At 46.6% G+C, this 12628-nt stretch overlaps 1 protein-coding gene across 1 annotated transcript in view; it reads right to left on the bottom strand.

Annotated features, from left to right (window-relative positions):
* The window catches only part of LOC121459044 (uncharacterized protein KIAA2012 homolog), a 102929-nt gene that overhangs the window by 48351 nt on the left and 41950 nt on the right, over positions 1–12628 (bottom strand). Inside the window, exon 12 of the mRNA XM_041668545.1 lies at positions 11218–11328. Within this exon, the coding sequence (XP_041524479.1) occupies positions 11218–11328 (111 nt within the window). The remainder of the gene's footprint in view (positions 1–11217; positions 11329–12628) is intronic.

The raw sequence follows: 12628 nt of genomic DNA, 5'->3' as shown, positions 1-12628 counted from the left end.
CAGGGGACCAAGCAAAGCTCTCCTACTCTAAGAACCAGAAGAAACACAGCTTGAGACGATGGGAACCAGCACAATGCTTGGCACATCAGAAGTCCGTAATTGTTACCATCCTACAACCACGGTTATCACCAACACCATCACCACTATCTTCAGAACAGGGCTCCTATTTAAGAGCTGCAGTAAAGGGACACAGAAACTCCCCACTGAAAATGTTGGCAAAGGGGTGAAGTTGCTCCTCCCAGGTGCTTCCTGTCTACCCATCTTGCCATCATGAGGACACGATTGTATCTTTTCTTCTACTTTTGCAATCCCTGGGAAAAGCAATCTCTGGCCCTCTGCTGTAGTTCCAGCATTAATACAGCGTGTCCCCCACTTGGGGTTCATGGCCGCCTCCCCAGATGAGCAACCAGAAGACCACACACCGTTTCCTCTCCAGCAAAGACTGTTTTTTTTTTTTTTTAGGAGACCAGCCTCTTTGTAATCAGCCCTTCTCCCTGTTTTGAAACAGGGGCAGCCATGCCTGTGGGTGGAGGGGGAGGTAGGAAGGTTTGCATCTCTCTGCAGGGGGAATGAAAGGAATCTTGGAAGGAGGAATTGCCCTCAGTCCTCCATTTAAGACCTAAGTCACAGAGGGTTTTCCAGACAGCTTCCTAAATCTGTAGTTGTGCAGACTGAACAGTGCCCCACAGTAGGGGGCTACAGCCACCTTATTGTCATGGGACATCCCTGGAGATGGTCCTGCCTGGGTCAGCTGGGTGCAATTACTTGGGAAAAGCCAACTTCTCTACTAAGATTTCTGCTCAGTACCAACCAGTGGGCTTTCCGAAATAATTTATGAGGACCTTCCCATTTCTCTGACATCCTAAGTACATCTTATTTTCTTTTTGCTGGTGTATTTGGGGAGACTGTATTTCTGGAGTTCTAGGTATGGTGTAACATGTTTATGAGTTGAAAGAGAAAGCTGACTTTTCGGAGGCATTGGGCCCTTCCGCTTTGTGATGGAGATTAGAACAGACAGATTGACAAACTGAACAACAATAAAGAATTTTAACTGAGAGTGTGAAAAACTTGAAAAAAAAAAAAAAGAAGATCCAGTTTCTTTACCTGTTTTAACAGGAAAAAATAGGAAGTCAATGGACGCCTGGATTTAAGCCTGGCACTGAGTCGAACAGCTTTGAAACTCTGTGTGTGCTTGTGCTGGTCTAGGATTCAAAAGCCACTGAGGAGAAGGCTGATTTCATCCAAGGTTTTTTAGAGATGGTGCCTGCAGGGCCACCGTGTTGAAACTGAGCAGAGACTGTGGTCAGCTGATGTTGGACTTGTGTGGTGGGAGCTGCAGGTGTGTGATGCCACCTCAGGCCCCAGTCACCATCCCCAAACAAAGTGAGTTGGGACCAGGACAGACAAGAGGAGTACTGGACCCCAAAGACAGACCTATTTATTTCTCAATCTGATAGAGTCACTTGGGGTGAGAATTACTGTAGCTGTCCTTGTTAGTCAAAATGAAAATGGGTTTATGGCTGAAGAGAAGAAGAACGACAGACCCAAGAAAGAGATGGGGGGAGGGGGAGGGAAAGAGGGAGGAAGAGAAAAGGTGGCATAATAAGGAAGAAAAAAAATCACAGAACAGCTTAGAAAATTTAAACTGGATGAGACCTATCTTCCAGATGAATTACTCAACCAAATACAGGTGCTTCCCCTTTTAAAATCCATTTTGCTTCATTAATCTATTACTGACACTAAGTATACTAGAGTTTGCCAAAGAATGGGCAGTAAGAATCTGCGCAGCTGCAGTGGTGCAGCCTCGTGTGTGTGTGTGTGTGTGTGTGTGTGTGTGTGTGTTGTGCGCACACAAGCCGTCCCAGGCACGCCCAGAACCCAGGCTGAGAAAGCAACCTGGAATCCAGAGAGCCAACGGTGGAGGGAGAAAAAGCCATAATTAGTGTTAATTGTTGACCCTCCAGTTCAAGAATAGATGCTCTGGAGAATGGAAAATGAGAACAAACATTAATTATTGAGTAGGGACTGTGGAGACAGACACTCTGGATTAAAAGGAGAGAGATAAATTGCATAATGAATGTTAATTTTCCCTCCTAGAATTGAGCGGTCCAGTGGTTGGAAGGGAAAAGGGGGCTAGAACAGTCCTGAAAGCGAAACCTCCCTGAGAGTTGGGGGTGGGAGGGTGAAGGGTTTTACACACACACTTTCCATCATGCACCCGCTCACTCCCTTTGTCTCCTGGCTCCCAGGAAATCTCGCAGGATTTTCCTTAGACGCTTTATTGCTACCAAAGTTTCCTTAGACGCTTTATTGCTACCAAAGCACACTGCTAGGAAGCCCAAGCATTTCTCTACTGGCAAAACCCCCAGCCATACCACCTTTCCAGGAAACACATGGCTGCTTTTTCTTAAACTGGTGGGAACGGGACTAGAAATGAGGAAGTCATGGGAACCATGACCCTGTGGGTGCTGCTGGGGGGGCACCATGCGCATGCGGGCTCCAGGGCCTTTGTTGTTTTATCTTAATTACAATATATCAGACATACAGCGCCCCCACCCCACATTGGTAATTTCTTAACTGAAAGGAAAAACAGGGTAATTGTAGTCAATTTTGTGGACACTCTACCAACAGGCTTGTCTCTGGTTGCCCTGGTTTCAACTCCAGCACACAACAGCTGCCTTGAGGGGTTTTCTGTATCTCCCCCGAGTTTTCTGTCATCAGCTAGTCTGAATGAGGGGCGGCTGGAGCCATCCCCCTCTTCTCTACTGTCCCCTCATGAAGGTCAGCACACACATGTTGGGCTGCATCATGATATCCCTCCTCAACCACCTGCAATTCCTTGTTGTCTGAAAGGGGGGCATTTCAACTCTGGCCTGACACACAGGCCTCCCTTGGTCTGGCCCTGGCCTGCTGCAGGCCCCAGTACCCTCTGGGGCCCGGTTCTCAGCCCACTCATACTGGGCCACATGCTCTCTGCTTCTCTCCCTCTCTTTACCTCTGTTCATGCAAGTCTCCAGCAGCACATCTTTCTCTCCGTTCTCTCCTCTCTTCTACCAATGTCGCCAAGGCCCGGGCAAATGGAAATCCTCCATAAAAGCCCTTCCTAGTCTGCTAGGCTAGAGTTAGTGACCCCTTGAGCAGTCCTGAGTGGTGTTGCTTGGGCCTCGATTACAGCCTTATCTCCCCTGCCTTGTGGTAGACAAAGTCGCTGGTGAATCTGCTTTTCACCTCTATGGTGAGGTCCCTACACAGGAGCCACAGTGCTGGGTCCACAGCCCTGGGAAGTGAGCAAGGGAAATGGGAAAGGCAGAGGTGGCAAGAGTGTCCCAGAGGAAGAAGGTGAGTTGTGTGACAAGGTGGCTTTATATTTATATTATATTTATATAATATACTTATATTAATAAATTAAGTATGCCTTAGCTTTTTGTGTGCTTTTTCTTCAAAGAAGGAATTTCTTTTTTTTTTTTTTTTTTTTTTTTTTTTGGTTTTTCGAGACAGGGTTTCTCTGTGGCTTTGGAGCCTGTCCTGGAACTAGCTCTGTAGGAATTTCTGAGCCTGGTCTGGTCGTGCATACTGTGATCCCAGCCCATGGGAAAGCTGCTGAGAGCTTGGGACCAGTTTGGACTAAACAGTGAGCCTTTTAAACAATAGTAATAAAATTTCTAGCAAGTTCAGAGGAAAAACATTTTTTTAAAAAAAAATTCTCTTTGACCTTTTTCTTCTTTGGAGAGTGACCATAGAGGGGTGATGATGCCATCTTTCATAGGAACCTCAAGAGGCCTTTACCAAAGGAGAGAAAGCAGCCAGGTGTGGTGGCTCAGGCCTATAATCCCAGCACTCAGGAAGCTGAGGCAGAAGGATCGGATGTTCCAGGCCTGCTTTGTAGGTAGTGAGACCCTATCAAAGAAAGAGAACGGGAGAAAGGAAAAAGAAGAAAAAGAAGAAGGAGGAGGAGGAGGAGAAAAGGAAAAAAAAGAAGAGGAAGAAGAGGAAGAGGAAGAAGAGAAGGAGGAGGAGGAAGAAGAGGAGGAGGAGGAGGAAGAGGAGGAGAAAAGGAAGAAGAAGAAGAAGAAGAAGAAGAAGAAGAAGAAGAAGAAGAAGAAGAAGAAAAGCAGGAGAACCTTGAGCATCTTGAGGAACTTTTGGTGCTGGCCATCAAGGCGTGGTCAGTGCTGGTTGTGGAGGTCTTACTGCTTTCTTCATGGTGACAGCAAAGAACCTGGCTTCCCTTTGAAAACTGGGTCAAGCCAGGCGATGGTGGCGCACACCTTTAATCCCAGCACTCGGGAGGCAGAGGCAGGCGGATCTCTGTGAGTTCGAGACCAGCCTGGTCTACAGAGCTAGTTCCAGGACAGGCTCCAAAGCCACAGAGAAACCCTGTCTCGAAAAACCAAAAAAAAAAAAAAGAAAAGAAAACTGGGTCAAGTTGTCCCTTTTGAAGCATGAGACAGACCCGGTTGAGTCCTGTGCTGAGGCTGATGGGAATCCCCAGCAGCCACTATAAGGATTGCTTATCAGCCAGGATTAAGTGTAGGGCAGAAACTACCCAGGTAGTCATGGAAGAAACAGGGCTGTAAACCGGTTGAAACTGCCTGTGTGGTTTGAAAGAAAATGACGCCCAGAGACACAGGGAGTGATATTATTGGAAGTGCAGCCTTGTTGAAGGAAGTGTGTCATTGGGGGGCAGGCTTTAAGGTTTCAGAAGCTTAAGCCAGCCCCTGTGGCTCTCTCTCTTCCTGCTGCCTGTGGCTCCAGATACAGAACTCTCAGCTAGCTCTTCAGCACAGTGTCTGCCTGAACACAGTCCCGCTTCTTGCTGTGATGACAATGGACTAAACCTCTGAACTATGAACCCAATGAAATGTTTTTCTTTATGAGAGTTGCCATGGTCATGGTGTCTCTTCACAGCAATAAAACCCTAACTAAGACAGTGCCTTCCAGCACAATGTCTTCATGAGTTTGGTGCCAACATAAGTAGCCCCAAACTTATATGTCTCTGCCTCACTTCCGCCCTCCAAAACTCATGCAAGGCTAACTGGCAGAGCACACTTTTCATTCAATCCCCGAGCTGCAATATTACCTGGGAAATGTAGTTTTTAGCCTTCTAGCTGCTACTGCAAATGTTACCTGGGAAGTGTAGTTCTTAGCCTCCTAGCCTCCACTGTACAGGAAGGTGGGGTGTCCCACAACCACACCTAGCTACACTTTCCTTCATTCAAACTTTCGATCTGGGATCAGCAGAACTGATAACATCTGCCAGCATTCTTTCTGATGGGTTATTACCAAACACTGATTGGGCAAGAGAACAATGTGAATTATTACCACATGGGGTTCTTTTTTTTTTTTTTTTGCTTTCCTTTTCTTTTTCCCACCCAGCGGTGGAAGTACTGTGGGCTGTATGATTCAGAACTGAGGTTTGGAGAAGGAAAGCAAGAACAGTGAGAGCCTAGTGAACGCTGAGATCCTGTTTCGAGCTTAGAGGGCAGAACTGTTCCCACTGAGGAAGCAAAGAAAGGTTTAGACCCATGCAACATATTGCTAAGAAACAAAGAATGTTCAGTGATCAGTCAAGTTTGGGAAAAGGCATAGCTCTGCATCTCTAAGGAGGCAATGCTGCTCCATCAGGACTCTGCTTAAACTCTAGTAGTTCCCAAATACATTCTCCCTCAAACCCTTCTCCTATCGCAGGCTGTCCATAATCTTCTCGGGCAGTGGTGTACCATGGGACATATGCTAAGAGGATTGGATACCAAACCAACTTTCTTTTGTTCACAGGACGAGGCTGTGGTCCAAAGGAGTGAAATTATTTATTCATGATCACCAAAGTCATAGCTGGTAGATTGGGTCGTGAGACCGAAGACTGTGGGCATTGTCTTCAGGGGTCTTTCTTTTTCCCTCACACAAACTCATTGGAAGGCACCATCTTTATGGCTACAGCTGCTAAGAGTTAAGCCCTCAAGGGAAACCATGCTCAGACCCATATCCTCCAACACAGAAAGGCCCCTGCCTGACCCAGGGCTCAATAGAGAAAATGAGTTATCTGTTATTGCAACATGAATTATCCTCAAACTAGTGTGTTAAAACAAAAAAGCTCACTTATCTTTCACAAATTTGGGGTAGGAATTTAGGAGTGACAGAAAAGTGGGATTCTGGTACAGTCACCACTAGGTTCCAGTTACAATGTCAGGGAGGAGTTTGGAGTAATCTAAAGGCCTAGCCTGGAACTAGCCTCTTGGAGACCGAGGCAGGAAGACCATGAGTTCCAGACCAGCCAGAGTGACGCAGACCAAACCAAACTAACAACAAAATATCTACAAAATGTCCACCCTATTCACACTGCAATTTGATCCCTACCTGTGCTGTAGAACTGAAGAGCAGTCAGAACATCAGAGGTGTTTGGACTTTACTCCCCCCACCGGGGTAGGCTAATTTCTGAGGCGATGAAGGGTATTCTCAAGCTCCTGAGTGTGTGTCAGTCACTGTAGGAGTAAGGGTTTTAGGACTCAAGGGTACTAACTTGCATCCCGTTGACTTTTCCTTCATCCTAAGCTCCCCCTTACCCCCACCAGGCAGATGCTGACACAGTGCTCTGGGATTCCCCAGTCTCCGGAACAATGGATCAAAAGAAGTCTCTGTTCTTTTCAGGTCACTCAGTCTCATGTATTCTGTTATGGAAACCATGGTAGTTTGAATGTAATTGGCCTGTTTTTTTCAGTTCTGCTTTGGTTCATTATTTCTTCGCTACGCTCCCTTCTCCCTGCGTTTTGGAATGGGAATGTGTATCCTATGCCACTATGTGTTGGAAGTATGCGTTTTTGCATTATGATATTATTACAAGCGTATGGGGGCCAGGAGTGGAATGTGGCAGTTTGAATATAATTGACTCTCATAGTCTCAGAAGGAGTGGCACAGTTAAGAGGTGTTGGCTTTATTGGAGTGGGTATGGTCTTGTTGGAGGAAGTGTGTCACTGTGGGAGTGGGCTTTGAGGTCTCCTATGCTCAGATACTGCCAAGTATCTCAGTCGATTTCCTGCAAGATGTAGGACTCTTGGCTACTCCTCCAACACGTCTGCTTGCATGCCAACATGTTCTCTGCCATGATAATAACAGACTGAACCTCTGAAACTGTAAGTGAGCCCCTTCGATGAAATGCTTTCTTTATAGGAGTTACTGTGGTCATGGTGGCTCTTCACAGAAACAAACAAACAACCCCCCCCAACAACAACAACAACCCCCCCCAAAACACAACAAAACACACGCACATAAAATCCCACACAAAACACAACAACAACAACAACAGCCTCTAACTAAAACAGCACCAGACAGTGGGCTAAGACCAGACGCTGTTTCCAAAGCCATATACCTTACTTCTGTCCATATCAGTATAAGGCATGAGCCACTATATCCTTTTGAGGCGAGATATGTCAAGTAATTTGTAGACATGCCTTAAAACCACTACACCAGGAAAGGTCACAGGCTGCAATTAGACAACAAAACAAAACAGCAAGAGTGAAACAAACAAACAAGCAAGCGGAAAACTCACTTTGCGCTGAATAACTCCGTTTAGGGCAAGGCTGAATGCTAATTAAGAACCCTGAAAGGATTAGGAATTGAAGTCTGTATGGAACCTGAGGTTCCAACTTGAATTCTTGGCACAGACGTCTTTGGATATCTCTCAGTGTGAAACCAGTGGAGAGAAGAACTCTGCAGAGGAAATGCATGCTGCTGGCGGCGGGACAGGAAGAATATTTGAGGATTTGTATCAGGGATAAGCAATCCAGAGAGCGTAACCAGTGTTTGACTTAGACGCTTCCAAGCCAGCTTTTCCTTAACTAAACCTTTGAATTCTGGGAGTGTCGCAATATAACCCAACATGAGCGAGAGAGCCAAATTACAGCTCTAGTCTTGACATCTTTCCCCCTTCTCCTTCTTTTAAAGGTTATATTCATCTCTCTCTGCTGTCTGAAAGCAAAACTATCATGATCTAATTGCCTAAGAATTTATTCCCAAATGCTTGTTGACAGAGCCTTACAGTTTCGGGAAGATCAGACATATCATATTTCCTCTTAAGATTTTTTTTTTAATATTAAAAAAAATCCAACTGTGTTCCCCCAAGAACTTTCCTGTGTGGCACCTGGGATATTCAGTCAATCAACACGCATTTCTTGGACGCAGGATAAAGAGAGGAGGTTTCCCTGGGACTCATACATTAGTGAGCCAAACTGAAAACAGATGCAGAAAAATCCAAAATCACAAAGGTGGGACTGAGAGAGAGGAAAGCCGCGAGGTTGCATCTAGGTGGTTGTACGGAGAGAGGTGAAATTACTCAGGGAAATGTCCTAGAAAAGATGAACTTAGAGCTTGTCTAAATATTTGGGGGGGGGAGTGACTCAGGAAAGTGCCTGGAGAGAGAAGACCAGAAACTGAACATTTGGGACATCAAGGGATGATGGAGGGGTCACTGGAGGGCAGGCGGGAATGTGTGGGAGATGATACTGAGAGGGAGGTGGGACATTGCATCTGGGATGTAGTCAATAGTGGATCTCTTGCCTCGTGTGTGGGAGGCCCTGGATTCCATTCCTAGCACCAAAATGAAAACAAGTAAGTAAAATAAAATTTAAAAGGTGGGTCTGAGCATCTGAGCAAAGCCGGGTTTTCAGAGTCTTTTGCAAAGGGGAAAGGGCTTTCAATATATTCTTTGTCAGATCAAACCAAAGATCTAAAGATCAACCCCCCCCCCCCCAGATCCACAAACAACTCGGAATAACAATAAAAATACCCTTCAGGGGCTGGAGAGATGGTTCAGCAGTTAAGAACACTGACTGCTCTTCCAGAGGACCAGGGTTCAACTCTCAGCACATATTGCTCACAACCATCTGCAACTCCAGTTCCAGAGGATTTGACTCCTTCTTTTGGCCTCTGAGGGCACTGCATGCACCTGGTGTACAGACACGGATGCAGGCAAAATCTGAAATCCATAAAATAAAACCAGTACAGCCTCAAAAAACATGCTTCAATGAATGGAATCTCTTAGAAAGGTAGACCTGTTCTTTGGATCATTGTAGGAGGATGTGAGTTTAAGATATTTTCTCATGCCGGGCAGTGGTGGCGCACAACTTTAATCCCAGCACTTGGGAGGCAGAGGCAGGTGGATCTCTGTGAGTTTGAGGCCAGCCTGGTCTACAGAGAGAATTCCAGAACAGCCAGGACTACACAGAGAAACCCTGTCTTGAAAAACCAAGAAGAAAAAAAATAAATATTATTTCACCTTTTGAAGCACCATCTAGTTATCTTTAAGACTGAAGGTCAACCAAGCACGCTGAGGAAGAGATGGAGAGAGACTGCCTAGCTGATTCATTCAACAAGAGCACAACGGATGGTTTTTTTTAAATTTATTTATTTATTATGCATACAATATCCTGTCTGTGTGCATGTCTGCAGGCCAGAAGAGGGCACCAGACCTCTTTACAGATGGTTGTGAGCCACCATGTGGTTGCTGGGAATTGAACTCAGGACCTTTGGAAGATCAGGCAATGCTCTTAACCACTGAGCCATCTCTCCAGCCCCAACGGATGCTTTTGAATTTGAGAAGCAAGCAGATTGAGTGAGTTGTCCTTAGGACTAGGAGAAGATGCAGGCAAGTCCCCATTTACTTAGCCTAAGTTTTATTTTTCCTTCTAGCTCTGAAATTGGGGTTTGCTGGGACTCAAACTCGGTACTCTGTGTGTGCCAATCAAACACGCTTCCCTGAGTCCATTCCAGTCCCTGAACTCTTTTTCAGCGAACAGTTGCTGTGACCCCGCTTCTTGTGTTAGGAACCGTGATGGGAGCTGGGGATACTGAAGCATCTGATGCATCATAACTACTGTGGCCACAGCCAACATAATGCTTCAACATTTCTGTCTCGAGCTGGGCAGTGGTGGCGCACACCTTTAATCCCAGCACTCAGGGAGGGGAGCAGAGGCAGGCAGATCTCTGTGAGTTCGAGGCCAGCCTGATCTACAAGAGCTAGTTCCAGGATAGGCTCTAAAACTACAGTGAAACCCTGTCTCGAAAAAACAAAAAAACAAAACAACAACAACAACAAAAACCAAAAACCAAAAACATTTCTGTCTCTGCTGGTTGCTTTTGAATTGTCCAAAGAGAAACTATTTCTTCTGGGCAAATGTGAGGCAGGTGAAAGTCCCCTTTACTTCCCTGCTGTCCCAACAGCTGTCCCAACTGTCTCACTCCTGCTCCAACAGACTCAGACCCAAGATATTTAAAAAGTCATTTTCTGGGATAACCCAAATGCTGATGGGAGTTCTCGGGTGCTGAGTTCAGAAGCAAACGCATCACACTTCCCAGAAATTCCTACAATGGGTGGAACTTGCAGCAACGGACACAGGCTATGAGATGCAGTCAGGGGGATGGCTCTCTGCTCTCCCCCACGCCGTGTGTGCGTCTGTGTGTGTGTCTTGCCCTTTTGGGTGAGCAACTGAGAACACAGAAAACATCACCAGGCTACACAGAGGACAAGCCAGGGCCATGGAAATCTGGCCCTGAATCCAGGACCTGCTCATTAAGATAGTTGTGACGTAATTCACCCATGCGTGCAGCTTTTAATCTTCCTCATCAAGGGGCCTGCTGGCTGCACAGCCCATGCAAGCCCATCCTGATGGTTTCTGGGGAGGTTTAACACTCATCACCCTCTGACTTATTTCTTTTTTTTTCCTTTGCAAAATGGCTATTGCCCAGAGCCAGCGTCTCTTTTCCAAAAGGTTGCTGTGCCAAAAGAGGTTTTGGAAACTGCCCTGCTGTCTGTCAGGGGCCAGGTGACTCACAGCGGTGAACGAACACACATAACGAGGATGCCTGAATGGATTACCAATTAACCACTCCACCTCGGGAGCGTGGTTGGAAAGAAGAGAAGAGGCCGTGTTTCATTTGGGCAAATACCAAAAGGGCTTTATCATCCTGATCAAGGCACCAGCATGGGCACACTAGAGTTCTCCCAAGCCATCCCTCTGCAACTCCTATCTCCAGATATTCTGGCAAGAGGGAACTTGTTCCTTGAACATAGGGTTATTGTGTCTGGACCACAGAGGAACCTCTGTGTCAGGGAGTGGGAGAAGCTGGCTGCTTCTTGTCTTCTGCTGCCACTGGGAGCCTTTGGAAACCAAAGGTAAAACATTCTCCTCTGAACACAAGCCTGCCCTGGAGTGTGTGTTATCTTACCTTGTTTCAGTGGAAGCACCTCTGTACCCATGCGCCTCGCGAGAGACTGGTGGGAGTTTTCACCATCCGTACTCAGCAAGAAGTGTCCCAGTGTGGGATTTCTGGAGTTTTCTTGAAAATAAACATACGTGCGAACAGCATTAGCCCTAGTGCAGGTGAGGGAGGCCGAGCCTGGCTGTGCTGCTCTAAGCCCAGATGGGCTGTTACTGGAGATGCTTGTGTGTTCTCCGGTTGCCAGGGTTCACCAAGGCACTCAGCACAGGGGGCTTATTGTCTAGGCCCTGTCTTCTGGGGGCCAGGATGAGGTGGAAATAAAGGGGCTTCCACGAGCCACACCACACCCATGCAGAGTCTGGATGGGAGTAGCAGGGCTAGGCCAGGGGGACACTCTCCAGTCGAGCGTAGCCTGGGTACAGGATTTGGTGATTGCTTTTGCTTTTTCTTTCCTAGATGCCTTTGTGTGGCATTGCACTGTGTGATCACAGGCTAGGACTGAGCTCTGGGACTACACAGGAATTGTAGCCCAGGATGCACAGAGAAGCCATCTGTCCCTTGGTCACTTGCAAAGACTCAAGGTTTATGTAAACTTACTATGAAAGGAAAATGTACGTTTCTCCTCTGTTCTCTGTCCCAGCACAGAAAAAGCCTGGTTCCCCTCTCACCAAGCAATCCTCTAGCAGACAACAATGGAGCTTCCTGTACTTCTGGCTATTGCTGCCACTGCTATCTGGAGTTACCATCAAATTCCTCAGGTTCAAGGCTTAGATCCACAAGGCTCTCCCCATTTTAACTGTGGACTGCAAGCCCCCATTTGTGGCCTGTGCTTCTAACCCACCGGTTATGAGTGGGGCTTCCATGATTCCCTTCTTGAAATTGATACTTTCTTAGACACTCACAGAAGGCCCTAGGTTTACTAATGTGTTAGAAGGAGTATAGCCCAACAGCCAGATGATGAGGTGCACAGGGCAGGGTCTGGGAGCTTCTGTACCCTCTCTGAGCATATGTGACCCCCTTAGTGTAAACTTCATCATTTTCAGAGAGGTTTCCCCATGAGCAAGAAGAAACTTCTATCTGGAAATTCCATGGGTTTTTAAGTCTGTGACAGAAACCAGGGACAAGGGCTAAATATAGTTCATATCATATTACTCTTACTTTTCCTGCTTCCAAGGCAAAGGGGCAGCAGTAAGCCAGGCCTCCAGCTGGAGGGGATGCTGAGGGGCAAATGCATAATTCACTTGCAAGCATATAAATGTGCATAAAGGTACAAACACGTGTGCATACACATGCATACTCCCAAAAGACAAACATACATACGCACAGCCATATACATGCAGGCATGCAAGCTTATACACATGTCACATTCCAACAAGGGCACAATGCACTGAAACATGCACTCTGTTGCAGGCTTGAA

Source organism: Microtus oregoni, unplaced genomic scaffold (assembly GCF_018167655.1).
Source record: "Microtus oregoni isolate MIOR12 unplaced genomic scaffold, Mior012 000018F_ref0000195, whole genome shotgun sequence".
Lineage (NCBI taxonomy): Eukaryota > Metazoa > Chordata > Mammalia > Rodentia > Cricetidae > Microtus > Microtus oregoni.
This window is presented reverse-complemented; position numbering and strand designations above follow the sequence as displayed.